Source organism: Hypoxylon fragiforme, assembly GCF_022984875.1.
Source record: "Hypoxylon fragiforme strain CBS 206.31 chromosome Unknown GGS25scaffold_8, whole genome shotgun sequence".
Classification (NCBI taxonomy): domain Eukaryota; kingdom Fungi; phylum Ascomycota; class Sordariomycetes; order Xylariales; family Hypoxylaceae; genus Hypoxylon; species Hypoxylon fragiforme.
This window is the reverse complement of record NW_026054763.1, coordinates 1487661-1508220: the sequence shown is the minus strand read 5'-3', so window position 1 is coordinate 1508220 and position 20560 is coordinate 1487661. Positions and strand designations below refer to the sequence as shown.

The following is a 20560-nucleotide window of genomic DNA, read 5'->3' as shown; positions in this document are numbered from 1 at the left end:
TGGGGAGAGAATAGTTGACTTCTTGGGGAGCGGATGCCAAGACATCGAGATCATAAAGGGGTAAAAAACACTTGCAGCTAGGATGATGATACTAAGACTAATTTCGATATTCTCTTCTATTATAAAGTAGTTAGGTATCTATCCGGAATTGTGCTCTAACGACAATAGTTAGATCAAGCGTCTTATCAAAATCAGCTTACATATACCTAGGTATCAAGCGTGCTAGTCTACCTAGTACCCGTAGCAGAGTAAATCGTCACGCAAAGAACTCCCTCAACCACTCCCCCATCCCCTCCGTCGCCCCCCTCCTCCCCATCTCCAGCGTCTCCAGCACCTCCCCCCCCTTTACCTTCACCCTCCTCACCCCCTTCACCTCCAACCCCAGCAACTCCTGCCCCAGACACCCCCATCCCACTCCCTCTCCATCCCATCCCCACACACAGAAAAAACCTCCTATCCAACCCCTCAATAAACCTGCACACGCCACACGCCCACAGGGAACCGCCGCACCCCTCCCCCCCTCCGTAGCTCCAGGCGATTTGCTCCAGCCCGCCCTCGGGCCGCGCCACGTGCCATAGGCGCTCCGAGCCCGGGTCGAGCGCGTGTGCATGCTTTTTTCTTTCTTTTTTTTTTTTTTTTTTTTTGCAGGAAAAGACGAGGAAGACGGGGCGGCGGTGGTGGAGGGCCAGCCAGGGAGGGATGTGATGGGCAGGAAGCGGGGTTTTCAGGCCTGAGTGGGCACGTGTACCTAGGGGATGCGGATGTGGCGGGGGCGGCACCTCGACCTGATATCAGCAAGCCGTACTCGTCGGGGTCGGCCGTGTCGGCAACGAGGGATGTGCGTTGGGGGCAGATGTCGGGTCGCTGCGCGGCGCGTGAAATGCAGGGCAGCAGCCTGCTCGACCGTGTTTTGAGTGTGCGTCGTGTGCATGTGCGGGGTAGGAGAGGAGGGCGGAGGGGTGAGTTTGGCTTGGATGCGGCAGGCGCATCGTTCTGGCGGCTTGAACTCGAACCCCGGCTCCAGGTTCGCCACGGCTTCGTCTTCGTTTAGGCTCGTGTGGATGTGGATGGGGAATGTAGTAGCCTAGGAGGGACTTTTTGATTTGCTAATCTTCATCATCATCGTCGTCGCCATCTAGATCGAACTCGTAGTTCTCTTTCTCCTCCGCCCAGTCAGAATTCGCAACCTGCAGATTCGCCACCGTCAAGCCGGTATTCGCAGCCCTAATGCGGAACGAGTCGACGTTGCGCTCGAGCTCGTCGTCGTCTAGCGTTACTAGTATGACGCCCTTGCTTCGCCACTCCTTGTCGGCGACGGCGATGAACCACCTAGGCTCAAACTTCTTCTCCTTCACCAGTTCGAGGTGGTGGTCGAAGACGGCGCGCAGGGGCTGGCCGATGAAGCGTGGCTGCGGGGCAATGCGCACGTTGGCTCCAGGTTCATTGCCCGTGTCTATGCACTCAGCTTCGCATACACGCTGGAGGTCTGCGAGCTCCGTGTCGGTTAGGTCGACGAGAGTATAGATAGGTGCTGGTGTCAAAGCGGTGTTGTTGTCGTATTCTGGTGACTTAACAGGCAGGGAGAGATCTGGGGTATCGGACATGATTCTATTGGTTATTAATTCAGGGTACTTAGGTAGTGAATATCGACGGTTGGGATTCTTAGCCAGATGATATCTTATAATTCTAGTCTCGGGATTTGTTGATGAAGGATGTGAATGTGAGGTGAAGACGGTCGTATATTAATTGCCTACACCGCCGCACAGCAACATGATGTGACCCCGGCGCAGATGTGAGTCAGCATGCATACTTCGTATATACGCGAATGATAGGTAGAGGGAATTTGATATGTAGATCCCTTGGATAGCGATCATCCATGTTATTCCATTCCATCATCCTAGGTACACGTCGTAGGTAACTAGCCTAGGTATATTATTAGATACTCCTGCTAGGAATGCACAGATTCTTCGAGTAATATACAATATTCATCAGAATACCTTCATGAAAGCCCCCCTTTTCTCAATCTCTCTCCTTTACAACCATCTGCGACCGTATCATACTATAGAAGTGCTTAAATTCAAAGCATGCTACTGGAAGCAATTTGGAGATTCCTAGTAAGGCATGAAGCTTTAGGTTAGGAGTCTGCCCCAGTCTCCAGGTTGAACCAAGGGTCCAGTAGTAAATTCAAGGCACAAGGTCGATCCTCCGGCCTCCACTGGAGCATCTTTCTGATAACAGATAGAAACTGTTCTTTCTCCTCCCCTTCAAGGTTCTCCTCTTCTTCGTCTAACGAGGTATTCTCAATATTCTGGAGGTGAGGGTGCAGATTTCCTACAAACCCGTCAGTTAGCCTCTATCACAGATTTCCATCGTTTCATGGAGGGGTTCTTGTACCATCTTCGTCAAAGAATTCATATGAACATCTGCTTCTCTCTAAGAAGTCTCTGGGTGGATTTCCTAGGAGAGATACCATCCTCGCCAACTGCGCTCCTCTGGTAACCTCCCTGTTGGGTTCTCCGTTGCGGAAGAGATGTTTGCCCTCGAACAGATACCACATCTATTGACAGTCCGTTAACATTACGAGGTACACGGTACAGGTTTCTCATATTGGCCTTACCATAATCCCAAGACTCCAAATGTCCACCTTCTCGTTCCAAGGGATACCTAGGACAATCTCCGGCGCTCGGTATGCATCTTGCATCGCTTCGCCAAGAAAGGGGCCTTCCCCCACTCGTACCTTACCAAAGTCGCAAATAACCGGGAACGCATCCGACCCAATCATAGGGGTTCTCGATTTGTATATAACCCTATCAGCTGTAATCTTCCTTGGTGTAGGATACATCAGCTCTTCTTGCACGAAGCCGTCCCAAATCCGAACGTTTTCCGACGCCATCATGATATTTCCTGGGTGGAGATCTATGCCCGTCTTAGCTCAAACAACCCAAGTTGGTAAGGGGGTAGGTAGGTAAGTATCAGTACCAGTGTGAACCATGCTGCCCATCGAGTGGAGGTACCAAACCCCCGGCATGAAAGTATATATCACGGACTTCAGTAGACGCAGTGAGAATTTACCACCACGCCGGTTGCGAACATCCTCAAGAGTCATACACAGCGGGGCATAGACCATACAGACATGCGATCCAACTGGCCCATTGATCCGGAAGCTTCGCCGACAAAATCGTAGGCGATCTAGCCCAAAGTCGTCACCGTCATTTATAGATCTAAGGTAGCGATGAATATTGTTTTCGGTTGCAGCCTGCTGTGATCCAGTTTCATAGATCTTCACAGTCGCATAGGTATCTTGCCTTCACCTGCGTCAGCACCCCTCGATCCCCAAGTTTAGACAGTTGAGAAAAGTAGGTGTGCTTACTCATTGTCCCGACATAACCAAGCCGTCGACGCGGAGCCATAGCCAAGCTTCACCATAACTTGGTACCTGGTAGTGATGAAATCGCCGAGCCGGATAGGATACCATCTTTCAGGGTCGAACGACGATATCGTCTCCTCCTCTAAGACAATATCCTCGTCAATCACCTCAAACTCAGGCACGAGATCTTCTAGCGGGGTCAAGTGACCGTCTTCCTCATCACTTGACGGATATTCTGACCACCCATCTGACAATCCATTTGACAATCCATTTGGCAATCCATTTGTTTCCATTGTTGATGAGCACAGAAGGTGGTATTACTAGTGATATAGAACGGGCTGGCTTTTACTAATTAGTCGTATTTCTCAGCTACTTCAAATAGGGGGGATGGGTAGTTTCAGAATTTGCGCTTTACTCTGAATTAGAAAAGATTATGTTCTATAGTTCTTCACAGATGTCCTCGTATATGTACTAATCTAGGACGAGTCATTCTACACCTATGTTCGTATCCCAGCCTACAGGTTTGTACTTATCTGTGTAGCAACGGAGTTGTTTTCATGATCATTGTTGAAGTACACCCATATGTGCGTAGACTCTTAGTTAGCCATCAGTGTACACGTGCTCATATTTAGATTCCAACGCAGAAACCAACGACCCTTCCTTCTGGCAGTATTTACGTAGTTGGTATTACCTGTTGCTGTCACTATCGTGATAATGATCTTGCACAACACCTAGAGCCACGCACACACCTTAATCTGCCAACCGAATGTTTGCCTGGACTCGGAGTGCTTCCTTTACGTCGATTCGCAAATGATAATCTATAATGTAATAAGTTCAATGCTTCGAATAGTTGCTATACATACCAAGGTAGGGTGTGTGGTTAAAATATTACAACATTGAAAAAAGCGCGGAAAACATCAAAGTCAATAAAAAATCATGTACCGATACATAATAATTTTGGTGTATCAGTACATTCACCTCCCGCTATTCTACGTAGCATAATAGTGACAGTGACACTGGGTATATAACTACCTGGTAACACTGTAACACCCGGTAACACGCGATCACTAAACCATGGCGGGGTAGTTATGGAATGGATCTAGAAAAAGCACAGGCCTTTTTTCTTTTTAAGAGCCTCAAATTAAAGCCAACGTCATTGGTCATAAGAATAAAGTTAGCTACTAGGTACTACCGCACTAGGTATTGACCTATGATATTTGAACCTCGAAAATACATCCATGAATACCTACCAACCAACATACCTACATACCTACATACCTACATACCTACATAGCAAATCATGCGACATGGTCACCTATGCAGCTTTCATGGTGAAGATATCAGATCATTAAGGCCACAGGTCTCTGATACCTGACCAGGCAGTCTCTTATCTCCCGAATTATTCTACATCAACTACAATTAACAAATCAAGATGCAACAGTTGCGCGTCCTAGCCCGTCGTCTCCTCGTCCTTCGCCCCTCGAGTTCTTCCGTCACCGCCCGTCAATTCACCAGACATACCAATTACGCTGTTCGTGTACGACCACAGGTCCCTTTTCTATCCGTCCCTCTCTCCAAGAATCATCAATTCCGATACTTGACCACCGAGAGGAAGAAGTGGCTGGTCTATGAAATTGTCCTCGGTCTCAAATACACAGCCTATTCATGGGCAATCGTCGCCTTCTCCCTTGCAGCCTACTTAAGTATAGAGCAGGAATGGCTCGAGAAGAAATACCCCACTCCCCATGAATGGGGTTTCCTGACCCGGGTACGGTTCAGAAAAGGGAAATGGGTACCCAATCGAACAGACCGGCCAGAGCCCGATTGGGTTCGTACCAGTGAATATGCCAAGAACGTCGTAGAGAGGCTAGAAGATCCGGAAATCGAAGGTGCCGGACTACAAGATCTGTCTGAGAGCGGAACCCCCGCGTTCGACATAACCGCAAAGAGCGAACCGTGGAGGAGAGGCTACTACGAAGCATTGATGCAATGCGCAAAGGCAGCCGAGAACCTCGATGATAAGGTCACGGACACAACGCGACATTTGGTATTCCCAGCCAACCAAGTCATAGGTCCATCAAATCCCCACCCGAAGCCAATTTTCCATGGTTCAGAGAGCGCGCCTCGCGAGGAGAATTGCGTGCGCGCCTTCCCTGAGCCAGAAAACTACTACGACAAGATCTTAGCAACGAATGGCTTCACTCCGAAACAGAAGATGGACGCTGCGCTGGAGTATGCTGCGTGGTTCGACTTTAAGGGCGCAGCTGATGCTGCTGGGGCCATGTACGAGCAGGCACTAACCTTGGCCACCGAAACCTCTCCGCCTCCGTACGACCCAAATTCATATGTCCTGCGGGATACCACGCGCCTACCCTCCATCAACCTACTAGTTACCCTCACTGCCGTAGCCACACACAAGGCACGCAACGGGGATATTGCCACAGCCCTACCCATCCTACTCTCCATACTCCGCGCGCGACGGTCCCTCCCGAGTCCACAACCCCTGCAACGGGTCACATACGACGCTTTTGATGAAGAAGCGCCATCGCCCTCTCCATGGACTTGGAGAAACATCTATAACACCGCCAAGCGCGTGCTCGCTCCACCAGCCTACCCACCACCACCCGACGACGGCTTCTCCCCACCCATCCGCGACGCCAAGGAGCTATGCGAAGAAGCGGCACTGAACCTCTACATCGGCGAGATCATCTATGCCGCCTCCACCTCCTCCAGCGCATCGCGCCACACGCCCGAAGACGGCCTTGCCTGGACGCGCGAAGCCGTCGACCTCGCCGAGGAGCAGCTCCACAAACTTAGCCACACCACCAACCCCTCCTCCCCATCCTCCTCCCCCTACTCCGCCTTCACCACCCCCGAAGCCACCCCCGCCCTCGCCGCCGCAAAAATCGCCTGCAAGGAATGCCTCACCAGCGGCCTCGGCAACTGGCGCACCATGGTATCGCGCCTCGCGCGCGAGGAGCGCGAAAAGGCCGCGGCCAAAGACCCGCATAACACCGGTGGCTGGCTAACCAACCTCTGGGGCGATGCGAAATCCGACCTAGGGCAGCAGCAGCAGCAGCAGAACGAAAAAGGCGGGCGCTGGACGGCAGAGGAGAACGTGGTCCGCGAGCGCACGAAGAGGGCGATGGAGGTGCTGGAGCACGAGGAGGCGCCTAAGCCGGGCCTTGGGTCCATTTTCTGGGCCTGAGGATGTGTTTTGGAACTACTTAAGGTAGGTAGGTACCTGGGATGGATTTATTTATGAAATGAGGTACCTAGGGAGAACGGAAGAGAAAAAGACTAGGGTGGAAGGGTCGATGTGTTTAACTATTAGGTAGGTAGGCGGTACCTACGTATGGTGCATGGCATGGCACGACGCAATAACAGGCATGTGTGTGTCTGTCTACCTCTTCATGGATATAGTTATTCCCCCCCCCCCCCCCCTTCTTTTTCTTTCTTCCACCACTGTTTATTCGAGTTGGGGACTTGCCTAACCACACGTCGATCGCTACTGTTCATACGAATGCTTTGGGCAGGGGGGGAATTACATAGTATGATACATAGTCTGGGAATGGTGTTCATGGCACGGCATGATGTAGGATATTAGTTACCTACTTACCTAGGGTATATATACCTTTCAAGCGTATATTCACGTGGTCCTATGCATGTGACACTGAATGGTGAGAGGTATCTTTCATTTAAACGGTGATAAATAAGCCAGTCTTAATTACCTAGGTGCTAGATTTTCGACTGTTTCCACGGCCTTACCCTTACCCTTGTCCTTATCCGTACATGCATTGATCTCTCCACCCTCGTCGCTGTGCTCCCTGTCCTGGCCATTTTTTGGACGCTCCACAAGAACGAAACGCGGCTTGTTATCGTCTTCCTTTGCATCTTCGCCCTCCTTGACCTCTTGAGTCTGCCACTGACTCCAATCAGGCTCATCTGCGTTAGTAGCCGGATCAGCGTGTATGATCTGGAACTCTGGGTTCACATAGTCCTCGCCTTCAGGGGTCAGAGCCACCTCCTGGAGCCAATCGAGTATTACTTTGGAGCCAGCGATCAACGTCTGCTCCGTGTAATTCTGCTCGCCGCTGCTGAAGACCGGGCATCCCAGTTCCGTGAAGGTGGTAGTGTTGGGGTTGCCCTCGGGGCCAGAGAGGACCATACCTACAGGCTCGAGGGAAGTTGCGTAAGCTCGAGCTTTCTGTGAGAATTTTAGTGTCAATGAGGGTATTAAAGGGGCTGTGTGTTTTAGACAGAGAATACGAATGAGAAAGAATTAAGAGGAAATGAGCGGAAAATGCATACGTTTCGCAAGAACACGTTGGCGAACTCCTCACTTCGCAGCTCAGAGGCCGGATGTAACCCACCGACGAGAGAAAGGCAGTTGATTCGGTCCTTGAAACGTTCCCAGACCGGCGGCAGGTCAAGGTACTCCTCAACGGTATCCGCGCCATCTCCGATCCCAATTACATCGATCCCAGGGCGCATATTCAAGAAGTGTGGAATTACTTTGTCAAAGATGTAATGAACATGGGTCTTCATGCTCTCGTTGTGCGGTACTTTGGTATCTTCAGTGATCGCATTGCCTGCCTGGACAGCGCTTTTCATAGGTGTATTATGGAAAGCGGAGTGACCGAGAGTGCGGTTACCGGCGGCCCACCAGAGCAGTTCGCCCATGTTGGCGAGAATAATGCCTGGTGGGTTCGAGTCGGTAGAGGAGCATTGCTGCTTCAGCAGCGCGGAGACGATAGATACCATGGAGCCCTTATTGACTCCACCAGGACCACCGAGAACGCGGTGGGCTAGGACACCCAAGTCTTGCATTGACTCGCCAAAGATGACCACAACACGTGTTCTGGTGCCGATTCCATCGCTGACAAAGATGGGAACATGCGGCTTTTTTGGGTCAGTCGTACCCAGGGGCAGCAAGACCTTCTTCATCCCGAGATTTTCGAGACGAGCCCAAACCTCATTCTGGAGGGCCTCTACATGGTTAATGTCAGTCATAGTTCTAGCGCTATCGAGTGGACAGTTAGGTGAGGAAACTAGGGGGTTCGCTCACGATTCATCGCGTACCGCTGGCGGTCGTTCCATCGTGGGTTCCGGTTTATGAAATACTTGAAGTAGTATTCTGGATTTTCGATGGAGCAGACTTCATCGTTCTCATTGATGAAGTAGCTAGGTTGGTTAATGAAACTGTTCTAATTTATAACGAGACAGGAGGAGCACTCATCAAAGTACTCTGTAGGTACTTACCCAAGTTCCTTTAGGTCGACAGGGAATTGAGGGTCTTTTGGTAGACCAGACCACTTTCGTCTAAACATTGTGTCGTAGAAGATGTGTGAATGAAGGGATACCTAGTAAGATCGATGGGAAGAGGAACACGGCGTTGTTATATTCGATTGTCTTTTGGAGAGGAAATGATAAATGGAGAGGGGATGGAAAAGGATTGGAAAGGGGAAGGAAGGAAAGGCAAATGATATCGAGCTAATTGTTTGCAATATACCTACCCTAGGTAAGATACAGGTACAAAATGCATGCCCCAGGCAGTAACTTCCAAGTTTCATTATTAAATCGGAAGGCACATGAGTAACAAATATGCTCACGCCAGGGTTGTTCAAATTGCATATCTAAGTACTCTGTAATTATGTATCGATATACCTCGGCCATCTACTATTAATCTAATTGATATCAGCAACTGTGTAGCTGCCTAGCAAGTTTAGATGCCCAGTGGTAAGGCTATAGTTGTATAGTTGTAGTGGTTATTCGGCGTCGGTTGAGCATGCACATTGATGTGATAAACAGTCCTAGCATAGGTAGCGATAAGTTGTTTGTCTGAATTTGTCCTTTTTTTCTAAGTAGGGTTGGTTTACTATATGTGCTGTAGGTACACACCGCAAGCATCAATCATAGCCAGCGGAAGTCTAATCGCATATCCTACACCACATGTATCGCCAATGGTTTTGTCGCGAACTACCAGCTAGCCTTCTTCACACCTGGTAGGTTACCATATATTGCCTGCATTCTGAAATTGTACTAGAGGAAAAATAATGTCAGCATGTGCACAAGTCATTTCCTACGTTCAGGGGTCCTTCCTTACTCTTGAGAGCTTGAAGTCGCGCAGTACACCTCTGCCCTTGCCACCCATTATACATCGTCCTCGGATTTGCGTCGGTCGCGTGTAGCAGTGCATCTGTGTCAACTGCAGCTGGGCCTCAGCTCGCGCATGAGGAGAAAGGGTGGTATTTCTGATAATGTATCGCAAGGCTTGTCTAGATTATCGCGAAGCAGGTATTAGAATATTAGGTACATCAGAACAGACGAGCATAGCTGTTTTGCGCACCTCTCAGGCTCGAATTGAGCATATGCCTTCCTCTTGGAGTGATCTCGAATTGTCTTAATATTGACGAAGCAGCCAATATCGAGCTTCTTGGCCCGGAACATCGACATCTTTGCGGTTAGTTGACGGAATCCGAACTTTTCTACTATGAATTGGCTCCAGATTTTTCAAGTTGTCGCTCAAGCCCACCTGCCCACCTTGAATGTCAACGTGCGGTTTGGCATGAAGTTATTTGCTGACTTATCAAACTGTGCTAAGACCCACATAACTATTACCTAGATAGTTAGTAGTAATCCATCAACCGATATTTTTCCGAAGCTTCACTTGCAATTGAAGCTGCGCGGGCCTCACTTCTCAGTACTTACTATCAATTGAAGTACGATAGAAAAGCCCTTTAGTTATTGTTTGCTTGTCATAAAAGCATCCATAGCCCTCACTTCATAGCCAAGAATCATCTCAATTCCCTACTAAATATGGCCTTAATTATTGAAGCTTCCATCTATGGATGATTATCGATAATCAAATCGAAAATCAGCTTCAACCGTGTAAATACATACACTATGTAACTAACTTGAGGTTGTAACATTGAATTTTGGCAGCTGCGATTTACGTACCTGGATGAACATAGCGGGTCAAGCCTCCAGTTTTCCAGGGGTCTTTCGTACCTAAGTAGCATATTTGAAGTCCAGCACGTCAGTCGCGATGCACCTAGCAAATCCATACGGGTCATCAATGACGTCGACTTGTCCACCAATTTTTCAACACGCCAAATTCAGCTTATGATGTAAAGTGGCAGACATTCGTAGCACCTAGAAGTACTTTTAGTGCCTAAAGTTAATTGACATTTAGTATCGATAATGAAAGTTCGGCAGCCATGACGTAGTTGAATTGTCAAGTGTAATTGATGGTATTTAACAGCTGGATTGCCATTGTCTTGCTCACACAATTGCAATCAATATCATCTATTTACAACTCAGTAAGCTCAAGTCTTGAAAGCATATCCTCTGATCAATCTACCACATATATATATATATATATATATTCTACACAAATACACATCCACCATGTCTGGAAACTCCAACGTCGGACAAGCCTCAGTCTATGAAGCCGGTGATCAGAGGAACCCGAAGCAGTCTGATATCCCAGGCCCTACCAGGTTCGAAGAAGGCACTGAGAACTCCCACCTACCCAATGACTCCAGTAAGTCCCATGCCCACAACCATACCCCCAAACCCCCCATTCAGTCGTGTGATCTAACCTTATCTTCTAGAGGATGAACGATCCATTGCCAACCGTCTAGCAAACGAAGAGGTATGCCTCAGTCACTCCCAATCACAATTGTGTACCTATGTTTGAGTCTAACAATTCGTAGCGCAAAGAGCATCTAAAGGACGAAGATGACCCAGAGACCAAAGCCTCCAAACAAGACCCTACACTACCGGTAAATTGCCATCCATCGTTGACTTAGATATGAATGCACGTACTTACATCCATTCCAGGCAAAGCTACACGGCAACAAGCCGTCAAGGGGCGCCAGGGTCGATGCTGACATACAACAAGAGGAGGAGGAATACCTCGAGCGGAAGGGCAAGAACTAGATAATCTGATTCACATCCTGAGACATAGTGACCTATACCAAACACGATGAAAAAAAATCCTGACACAATCTTTCTATCTTCGTATATGAATATGTGTGTCTAAATCAAGACGTATCCAAATATCCAATGTGAAATCCCTAATAACATAAATCCTAGGTTAATCCAATCCCAGCCAAATACTCACAATTTTGCCCCACTAGCTCTCCTCTTCTCCCTCTCTTTATCTTTCAACAGCCTTCTAAGAATCTTGCCACTAGGACTCTTGGGTATCGCATCCACAAACTCGATCCCGCCCTTCAGCCACTTGTACCTGGCTTTGTGCTCTTCCACCCACATGTGAATCTCCCGCGTGACTTCTGCATCTGGCCGCGCCGCCGCTGACGCAGCCTTAACCACGAATGCCTTCGGCACCTCTCCAGAGCTTTCGTCGGGTACGGGGATGACTGTGCAATCGTTAACGGCAGGGTGGCTGAGCAGATGCGCTTCCAGTTCTGCTGGCGCGACTTGGTGGCCCTGCGCAATTTGATCAGCAATTGAAACGTTTCGCCATGCTGACATGACTTGCAGTAGACAGACGCATGCTCTCACCTTGACCTTGATCAACTCCTTCAACCGATCGACCACGGCAAAATGCTCGTACCCCGACGGCGCCTTCCTTACAACCGCCACATCGCCCGTCCGTATCCAGCGGCCATCATGATCCCACACGAACGCCTCGGACGTCGCTCTCTCGTTATTCAAGTAGCCCAGCGTGACGGAGGGCGACTGGACCCAGAGCTCGCCGCGCTTGTCGTACTCGATGATCTCGTGCCCGTCCTCGCCGATCAGCTTCGCGCGACATGCCGGCGCCAGGGACCCCGAGGTGCCGATCATGATGTCGGTCTCGCTCGTGCTGAGGACCACCGTGCTCGTCTCCGTCATCCCGTAGCCCTGCGCCACCTGCAGGAAGGGGAACGCCTTCAGCATGTCCTCGTGCGTCTCGGCGCCGAGCGGTGCGGCGCCCGTGTACACCATCCGCAGGCTTCGCAGGTCGTACTTGGCGCACAGGTCGGGGTTGCGCAGCATCTGTATGACAATGGGAGGGACCTAGCACAATCAATTAATTAATATAACCACTCGTCATCCCCGTCTTCTAAGCAAGGCAGTACGCGTTGAGTGAGACCAACAATGTGCATAAAGTTAATCTTGAACCTCTGGATCGTCTCCAGCAGCGTCTTCAACTCGAACTTGGGCAGCACAATCACGCCGTCGCCCCGGTACGTGCCTACTTGCGCGACAACCACCAGCCCGTAGATATGGCTGAACGGTAGGAGGCCGAGTTGGATCTGCGTCTCGACGCCTTTCGCCCTTCGTCCGGGCTCCTCGTGCCACCGGACCTGCATTATGTTCGCGATCACGTTTCTGTGCGCAATCATGACGGCTTTCTAAAAAGTAACGTTAGCACCTACTCAATCAATCCTTCTCCGTCAAACGCCAGCAAAGAAAGGAAAAGAGAGAGAAAAAAAAAGAAAAGGGGGAGGGGACTGACAGGCAACCCCGACGTGCCACTCGAATAGCACAGATACGCAACCTGCCGCGCGCCCTGCCCCTTCGCCCACGCCAGCGGCGGCAGCTCCGGCAGCGCCCTGCCCTCCTCGATCAGCTCGTCGAGGCTCTTGAACGGGACGGGGTCGAACTGGCCCGGCAGCCGCATCAGGAACACCCTGTCGTCGGGGATGCCGCACGCGCGCGACGCCTTCAGCGCCGTCTCCAGCAGCGGGACGCAGGTGATGAGGGCCTTGGCGCCGGAGCTCCGGAGCTGGTGCTCGAGCTCGGCGGCCGAGTACATGGCGTTGGCGGGCGTCGCGATGCCGGAGAGGCGGTGGACGGCGAAGGTCGACATCATGTAGTCGATCTAGCACATTAATAAAACCGGCCTGATTTGCTCATCGCTAGGTAGGTAGGTAGATTACCGAGTTCAGGGAAAAGACACCAACGACCTTGTCCCAAGGCGTCTCCTCGTTGGCGCGCCAGCCCATGCGCTTCGCGAGCGACCGCGCCAGCAGCTGGTACCGCGCCGTCATCTCGGCGGCGCTGTACGTCTTCCCCGTGATCCCGCACGTGTACGGGTTCCGCGACTTGGCGAGCGATTGCCGGCCATACCGCTCGTCGCTCCAGAATTCGTGGAGCGGGATTGAGTCTGGCGGGTCTGTATGTGTAGGTAAAGGGTTTATTGGTAAGCGGCTGCTGCTCTCTCTCTCTATTTTTTTTATCTTTTTGGGGGTGGGAGGGTCTTTAGGTAGAACTTACCGAAAGGCAACTCGGGCACCCAGGGCGGTGGGGTAAACACCATCTTTGCAATTCCTGTTTTGGGATGGAATAAGGATGGAGTAGGTGTCTAGGTAAGTTTCGAGTAAAACCCCTACTCGAGAATAGATAGACAGGCACGAGATTGAGGGAAAGGGCGCGGCTTTACGGTATTCTAGTAACAAAGGGGAATCGGTTCACAAAGGGCGGCTGGCAGGAGAAAGGGATATGTAGATATGAAGGGTCAATGGTAGATAGGTCAGTGTTACATTTATGTATGTTAGGTAGGTAATGTACTTACTTACTATGTATTTACAACGCACGCACGCGCAAACAGTTGAGCCATGGTGGTTGTCCTTACGTCCATCCAATGAACTAAACTCCGCATTTCCGCATCTCACTAATCTGCCTTCCCCACAATCTTTCCCACGGATCTTCCCCCCGAGCTAGGCCAAGGGAGCAGGTTGGCAGGTAACTAGCCGGATATAACTAGTTAAAGTATTGAATGTACAATAGCTTCTCGCGTGCCGAACTTGACAAAGCAAACAAGTAGCCATGTAGTTAACTTATTGCTTGGATGGATTAATCAAATCAAACCTGGAACTCCTTTCAGCTTAGCCTGCCTGCTCTATTGTTGCAGATCGCCAATCAGCTTTTCAACCGTTTCTTCGGGTTTTCTTGGTAGCCATTATGTATTTCATTAATTTCGTAGTTGCACAAGTGAACGTTAATGTCAACGGTATCTTTGATTTTGTGTAAGTTGGACACTTCCCGAGATGCTTACTCAGCGAATGAAACCTCTCTTTCTAATGTTGTGTGAATGTTGAGGGTTCATCAGTTCAGTTCAGTTCAGTTCCACAATGGGGATGTCATTGACATGCAAGAATGTAAGGTGGTAACTACATACCTAGTACTGTACCTACCCTCAGCATACATACATAACCTCGGCTTGATGGACCCCACATTACATCAATTGCTTTAGCGGAATCGCTAACCTAGACCCCTTGTCTTTCCAGGGGTACGGGCAGCCCACAACCCTTGGACCAATAGGAATTTTCCGATGTCTCTGATGTAAAGCCACCACAGCCACATGGTTGCGATCCACAGATTGTTGGAGCACAGCCATTTTCTTCAACGTCACCCACCTTATGTACATGCTGCATTGCATTGCAGGTCCTCACTTGAGCCTCAATATATGATATGGAAAGCTTGACTTTAGGCGTAGCTGGGGAACTTTGCTATTGTATGAGGATCTGGAACAAATGTAATACTTCGTAAATATTGAAGATGCACTATCTACCCACTTTACCTGAAAAAGGGGGTTGTAATGATATCGATGCCACTATCATGGATTTGATGTAATACCTACCGTCTCTCTACAAAATGCGCAAATACTTTGGTTTCCTAGCCATGATGATTAGCATGCCTCTTTCTCTACAAGAGCAGCGCGTATATGACTCTAACCCAGATCTACCTTTCATGTAAATCTAGAGCAATCATATGTATCATGGGGGTTTGTAGCAGCAAATGCTGCAGGTTTCTTATAGATGCAGAGGTATCAACAATGCTACTTTTTTGTTTAAATCTCAATTGCTTAACTTTGGCTACTGGGTTTGATTTGTTATTTTAACCCTCAGGTTTGAAATGTTAGTTGCTGAATACTGGCTGTATACTACCTAGAAGTTGGACAATATTGGTATGATACATGCAGACAATGTGTTTACCTTACAAGGCAAACATTCACCATGAATTATTATATAACCGTACGTTTACGTTCTATGAAGCTTGTCTTCCCCTTCAATCCATCCTGACCTAGAATTATTTTCATGACTGCCACTATCTATTTACGTCTGCTCTCAAGTTGAAGTCAATGAAGGTGTGCACCCTCAGACTATGTCTACAATACTTGTTAGCTACTCGACGGCGTTTAGTCAAGAGTATGCCTTAACTATCAATATTTTATTGTGAATCGTATCACATTGTAGGAACAAGGCCCACTTCTTTATACATACCATGAGATGCTGGACATAGGAAGCACGAAACCTAACAAGTTCCGCGTATGTATGTATATAGCTATGTACATATACATATATCGAATCAAATGGCGCTTTCTCATAGCAGTAATTGCCAGCAAAGTTCGCCCCTTCCAGTTTACTAGCCACCTGTGTGGACACTCACTTACCTAGTACCTGCCTACAACGTTGAAGGTAAGTACACAGCAAGTGCTCCAGCTGCTTATAGGTAGTGTTCGAGCTCAGTAATGACCTTCTGTAAAGCTATAGAGCCCTACGGCGTTCCTTCCTCTGATAGAATTATCCACTGGACATGTACATACCCACACTAGAGTGCTCGTCTTCAGCCATGGCACCTTCAAGCTTCCGTACGAGTCGCTATTCATTAGGTAGTAGTTTTCTACTTTTAATCGTGCCTTCTCTTCCTGGATGGAATCACCTCGCCCCATTTATATTAATATGTAAATCGAGACCCTCTTCCAAGCGAGTTACTTCGGCTCTTCTGTTTTTTTTCTTTTTTTTCCCCAACCCGTCACATAAATTACATCTCGACAACCCGTCTTCCTACCTGCGCCGTTGTACTCACGTACAATTTCTCATCTTCAATTATCCAACATTATATCAACATTCATTACAACATACGAGTGTTAGAAATAGCAATCAATCGTGCCAGTTCTTCTATATGACCACTCAGATACGAATCGCCAATATAGTATCAACATAGGAGCATTATTGAAGATACCTGCACTGGCATAGGCACATTGCCTATGCTCTGGTCTGGTAAGTCCCCTTATTTATTCGTTTTAGTCATCTCAACGTTCGTTCTTTCCATTTTGTGTCTCAACCATCAGCTCTTTTCAACCGCGTACCATCCAAAATAGAGGTCTAGTCGGTCTAGTGTTTACCCCCTTCCTATAAACATTCTATCGCAGCTTCCGAATGCCATAATTGATTCAATAATCACCTCTCCCACTTGCCGTATGAAATCTCTGACTAGCCTGACTGTCCCTTTTCTTCAGCCGCACAACATCTAACCCTCTACTTCCTCCTTTCCTTCCCGTGACATACCGAAGTACATATCCATCTACCCAACACTCTAACAATTTATTCAAGAACCAAGCTTCTTCAGCCATTCATTATTCACACTCAAATAACCATTCCCTGTGTGCCTTCGCAATATTGCACACTAACCTTGTCGATCCGATTCAGACTACACATTTACTTCCTGCGCCGAAATCTACTCAAGTCCTCACTGAGGCCATTATATCAACGCCGCCTGGTATCATTACTTATCATATTAAAGTTATATCATATACCGGCCTACCTAATCCCGCCACTTTCTCAGTAAGGATCACTTCAGTTATTTACTCATTTATTGCGGCCGATTTATTGATAACCTACTCATATCCCCTCCCCTATGACTTTATCTCCCTTCATGATAACTATCACTCCTCCTCCTTCGCTGCGCTATTCATCTCTCTTCATATTCATCGTCTCCCTCCTTGCCACCCCTCCTCCATCCCTAGTAATGACATAACATAACATATAGTCTATTGAGAGGACTACTAACAGTTTTCCTAGTCATTAAACCTCGAATCCCTCTTCTTCATATTCATTTCTTCATAAATATATTCAAACAACACCCCTCCTCTTCATATATTTCTCAGTCATTTAAGTTTCTGTCAGTAGAAACGCTCATCACATCCCGTTTCTATCATCCTAGTACGGGCATTACAGTATTGCCGATAACAATGTCTGGCATTAAAATGAATCCTGGCACGAAGCGAAAGCTTCGTGTAGACGATTATTTTCGTCCAGTCAATAGTCCCAAGCGTCACCAGCCCTCATCGCGAAGGGCTACCCGTAGCCAAGCAGACATACCAGCAACCACTATTGAGACCACCGATAGTGATCCTATCGACCTAGAACCGACCCAAGATGAAATCCCAGCGGATTTCGTTGACATTCATTGTGGAAAACCGGAGGCACATGGCAAACCTCCGGCATGGTCCCCCAAGCGAGCTGCATTGAATGATGCAGTATCCTACTACAAGTCCCACCAGGGGAGCGTCTACAGCCGAAGTAAAACGGCGCTGGGGCTCCTGATCGATGAATCGGTGGAGATTCGAGATTACTTCTCTAGCGAAGTAATCATCACTACTATGTAAGCTCTTCGGTATAGAAAATGGTTATGGTGATCACACTGACGAAAAGTTGAACAGAGGCGGGGGGAAGACATTAGACCCCGTTACAAAGAAGATGGTTCGCTCGAAGGACCAGGATTCTAACGGGTTGAATTACGTCGCACTGCGAAATGCGTATCTCGAAAAGTCACCCCTTGTAGTTGTGGCTGGTAAGTAAAGTGTAAGACTCTGAAAGTACCTACGGTCTAACAAAGTATTAGGTGCCGGAAACACACTGTTTCCGGTTAAACCACCATCATATTATAATGTCCTTGACTACTTCTGGATTACTGATATGTGGTCAGAAGTCGGACAAGGACTCAAGGATGGCGAGAAGATCGCCATAAAGCAGTTTAAGATGCGCCTGGAAAAGGTCAACCTGGGCTCGAGATCCTGGTGGGCACCCAAAGGCGCCAGCGCGCATGACGTAGGCGAATTCAGCATCGGTGAATTTATCACACCGTCTGCCAGTTGCCGATTTTGTCGCACGTCCAGCAAGCAGTTGTTCAAGGAGGATTGGACATGCTTGAACAAGGAGTGTGAAAAATTCTTCTACTTCAAGGACGGTATTGACACCAAGCAATTGGAGCATAGCGACGAGTTCTTGAAAGAACGAACTGCTTGCCCGAACCTAATGCGCGGACACCCCCTGACTCCCTCTTTGCCTTCAAAGAAGAGCAATGATTCTGGCAGCGAGGAGCGTTTTAAGCAGGGGATCGTCTGTCCGAAGTGCCGCTGCTGCAGCCGGCGGATCAAGTGGGAAGGGTGGTTCTGTGAGAACCCCGACTGCGACTTCACATACAAGGTGCCAATTAAGATGATTGCCTTCGCAGACGTGCTAAAGGAGAATCGCATACACGAGAGCAAATCCCGGAACTGCAAGCTGCACAAAAGTATTAAGGCATTCGACACGACCATTGGCGATGTCGATATCAAGACCTACTTCTTGCCAGATGAAACGGACAAGGGTGGCTTTGTCGGCTCAGTCACACGAATTCGTCCCGGCGAACAAGCGCTGCAACGACCAGGAGGATTCAATGACTTGTATGCACATGTCCAAAGCAGCGACATCAAGTTCCAGAGGAACCCTGCGAAGAACTCTGGTAAGTATTACCCAGATCATCATATCAAGTGGCCACTAGAGACTAATGATTAATTCAGGATGCAGAATCGAAGAGTTGACGTCCCATTTTGCCGTCAACTTTGTAAGTCCCCCCTTCATCGCAGTTGACGCTTGATCGGAACACTAACGACCGCACAGGGTGCGCCTTACAAGTTCGGTGTGGTTGTCAAAACCACAAACGGCTTCAGCGACGCGCCCTTACCTATCATCGAATCCCTCCTTCGACTAACTTGGGCCGGAAAGACAGCAGTTTCCATTACGAACAGCCTTATCCAGGATAAGGAGATTACTGCAAATGAGATAGCAGAAGAGTTTGTCCCATACAACGAGGAACTAGTCCTCGCGTACTTTGAAAAGTCGAAGATAAGCGTATGTCTCTCTCTATTTCTCTCTCTCTCTCCAGGATTTCTTTGAAGCTAACTCCAACCCCCAGGCCCACGATGACGGCGAAAAGGAGTTGGGACCCAACGTCGCGACTCTATCACTCGGATCCCCCTCCACGATGACGTTCAGCCCCAAGAAAGGGCTGAACATAGGCGAAACTCACGACAAGACAAAGAAGCTGCGAGCCGCAATGCTCACACTGAAGTTGAAGCACGGCGACATGGTGGTCATGCACGGCCAGCATATCCAGAGCCGTTACTTGGTACGTCTCAGTGTTTCGCTCAACTTATGTTCTACCCTCTCTAATAACGTAAATGGTGCTAATGCCGTCGAACCGAAAACAGCACGCCGTCGAGCCAACCGGCAAGCACCGATTCGCCCTAACCTGCCGCCACATTCTGCCCGAACGGATGCCCAACGAGGAGCAGCGTCAGCTGGCCCTGGTGAACGGCAAACTGCCCGACCAATGGAGCTCCGTCCGTTATGACGGCGAGTCGGACCAGTTTCAAGCCCCCACTGGCGATCCCGTCGCTAGTCCGACTGAGACGTTGGCGAAGGGCGAGGAGGAGGCTTAGTTGCCTAGGCGGCTAGGCGGATCGAAGAAAGCCAAGACGAATGATTCACACTGCTATGCTTCCGGTGTACCGATTCAGTTTTGCTTTGCCAAGCTGCGCATGACGACACGACACTTATGATAGGTAACTGAACTGCGACGATTTCACGAGGAGACGAGGTATATAAGTGGGAGGAGGAACACCCTAGGTTCCCAGGGCATTTTCTTTTTTTCTTTTTTTGTTTTTTTCCAGGAGGAACTAGCATTCCACTGAAGCACACTTGCTTGCTTGCTTGCATTTACGCGCTGGAACGGCGGGGGAGGGGGGAGGGAGTTAACGATACGATACCCATTTCGTTGACTATTTTTCATTTTCCAAGGTTACCTACCAAGAAAAGGGGGGGGGGGAAGATACTTGAGGTACACCTAGTTATACATATAGCTTTTGCGATACATACCTAGCATCCATGTCATGTAAGTACACTAGGTACCTAGCTAGGCGGCGGAACAGCTATATTTTTTTTTTTTACATTTGCTTTTGCTTTGCAGACTCAACGCAATGAGTCGATCAGTCAGTCAATCGAAGATATAGCCGCCCCTTTTACACATGAATTTGTGCTTGGACTTGCTTCTAACCTACCTAGTGAACTAACTGCCTCTATTCCCTTTTTTTGTTTTTTGGATCTCAAAGCGTGAAATGTCTTGTCC

General features: G+C 48.8%; 8 protein-coding genes across 8 annotated transcripts; 3 read left to right on the top strand and 5 right to left on the bottom strand.

Annotated features, from left to right (window-relative positions):
- Window positions 1–592: 592 nt before the first annotated feature.
- Window positions 593–1705, bottom strand: GGS25DRAFT_503487 (uncharacterized protein). Its single transcript, XM_049262075.1, has one exon. The coding sequence runs from the start codon at window positions 1602–1604 to the stop codon at window positions 1107–1109; it is 498 nt and encodes a 165-aa protein (XP_049113877.1). The 5' UTR covers window positions 1605–1705; the 3' UTR covers window positions 593–1106.
- Window positions 1706–2134: 429 nt separating this feature from the next.
- Window positions 2135–3660, bottom strand: GGS25DRAFT_524597 (putative serine/threonine protein kinase; the record flags this gene model as incomplete). The annotated part of the gene is made up of 5 exons (XM_049264635.1): window positions 2135–2331; window positions 2395–2557; window positions 2618–2916; window positions 2980–3305; window positions 3371–3660. The coding sequence occupies 5 exons, from the start codon at window positions 3658–3660 to the stop codon at window positions 2135–2137; spliced, it is 1275 nt and encodes a 424-aa protein (XP_049113876.1).
- Window positions 3661–4623: 963 nt separating this feature from the next.
- GGS25DRAFT_503485 (uncharacterized protein) lies at window positions 4624–7013 on the top strand. Its single transcript, XM_049262074.1, has one exon. It carries the CDS (start codon window positions 4800–4802, stop codon window positions 6573–6575), a length of 1776 nt encoding a protein of 591 aa, XP_049113875.1. The 5' UTR covers window positions 4624–4799; the 3' UTR covers window positions 6576–7013.
- Window positions 7014–7094: 81 nt separating this feature from the next.
- GGS25DRAFT_533927 (Arb2 domain-containing protein) lies at window positions 7095–8697 on the bottom strand (the record flags this gene model as incomplete). Its single annotated transcript, XM_049265727.1, has 4 exons — window positions 7095–7574; window positions 7679–8358; window positions 8436–8551; window positions 8630–8697. 4 exons carry the CDS (start codon window positions 8695–8697, stop codon window positions 7095–7097), a joined length of 1344 nt encoding a protein of 447 aa, XP_049113874.1.
- Window positions 8698–9346: 649 nt separating this feature from the next.
- GGS25DRAFT_524594 (glucocorticoid receptor-like (DNA-binding domain)) lies at window positions 9347–9823 on the bottom strand (the record flags this gene model as incomplete). The annotated part of the gene is made up of 3 exons (XM_049264634.1): window positions 9347–9409; window positions 9474–9645; window positions 9717–9823. The coding sequence occupies 3 exons, from the start codon at window positions 9821–9823 to the stop codon at window positions 9347–9349; spliced, it is 342 nt and encodes a 113-aa protein (XP_049113873.1).
- A 908-nt stretch (window positions 9824–10731) lies between these two features.
- On the top strand, window positions 10732–11379 carry GGS25DRAFT_503480 (uncharacterized protein). The gene is made up of 4 exons (XM_049262073.1): window positions 10732–10913; window positions 10984–11024; window positions 11086–11154; window positions 11213–11379. Exons 1-4 carry the CDS (start codon window positions 10778–10780, stop codon window positions 11309–11311), a joined length of 345 nt encoding a protein of 114 aa, XP_049113872.1. The 5' UTR covers window positions 10732–10777; the 3' UTR covers window positions 11312–11379.
- Window positions 11380–13921, bottom strand: GGS25DRAFT_503479 (acetyl-CoA synthetase-like protein). Its single transcript, XM_049262072.1, has 6 exons — window positions 13601–13921; window positions 13264–13499; window positions 12840–13205; window positions 12478–12735; window positions 11900–12397; window positions 11380–11824 (listed from the first exon to the last, which is right to left on the bottom strand). Exons 1-6 carry the CDS (start codon window positions 13641–13643, stop codon window positions 11492–11494), a joined length of 1734 nt encoding a protein of 577 aa, XP_049113871.1. The 5' UTR covers window positions 13644–13921; the 3' UTR covers window positions 11380–11491.
- A 3142-nt stretch (window positions 13922–17063) lies between these two features.
- GGS25DRAFT_533925 (uncharacterized protein) lies at window positions 17064–19874 on the top strand (the record flags this gene model as incomplete). The annotated part of the gene is made up of 7 exons (XM_049265726.1): window positions 17064–17773; window positions 17832–17962; window positions 18014–18895; window positions 18954–18997; window positions 19054–19284; window positions 19349–19561; window positions 19644–19874. Exons 1-7 carry the CDS (start codon window positions 17361–17363, stop codon window positions 19872–19874), a joined length of 2145 nt encoding a protein of 714 aa, XP_049113870.1. The 5' UTR covers window positions 17064–17360.
- Window positions 19875–20560: the final 686 nt, after the last annotated feature.

What these genes read in the sequence shown, in the direction of transcription:
- GGS25DRAFT_503479 (XM_049262072.1), bottom strand. Translation starts at nt 13,643, where the DNA reads ATGGTGTTTACCCCACCGCCCTGGGTGCCCGAGTTGCCTTTCG. An exon ending in GTGGCACGTCGGGGTTGCCT is followed by an intron (nt 12,736 to 12,839) that starts GTCAGTCCCCTC and finishes GTTACTTTTTAG; the next exon opens with AAAGCCGTCATGATTGCGCA. An exon ending in AGATTAACTTTATGCACATT is followed by an intron (nt 12,398 to 12,477) that starts GTTGGTCTCACT and finishes TGATTGTGCTAG; the next exon opens with GTCCCTCCCATTGTCATACA.
- GGS25DRAFT_503485 (XM_049262074.1), top strand. Translation starts at nt 4,800, where the DNA reads ATGCAACAGTTGCGCGTCCTAGCCCGTCGTCTCCTCGTCCTTCGCCCC.
- GGS25DRAFT_503480 (XM_049262073.1), top strand. Translation starts at nt 10,778, where the DNA reads ATGTCTGGAAACTCCAACGTCGGACAAGCCTCAGTCTATGAAGCCGGT. An exon ending in ACCGTCTAGCAAACGAAGAG is followed by an intron (nt 11,025 to 11,085) that starts GTATGCCTCAGT and finishes AACAATTCGTAG; the next exon opens with CGCAAAGAGCATCTAAAGGA. An exon ending in AACAAGACCCTACACTACCG is followed by an intron (nt 11,155 to 11,212) that starts GTAAATTGCCAT and finishes CATCCATTCCAG; the next exon opens with GCAAAGCTACACGGCAACAA.
- GGS25DRAFT_503487 (XM_049262075.1), bottom strand. Translation starts at nt 1,604, where the DNA reads ATGTCCGATACCCCAGATCTCTCCCTGCCTGTTAAGTCACCAGAATAC.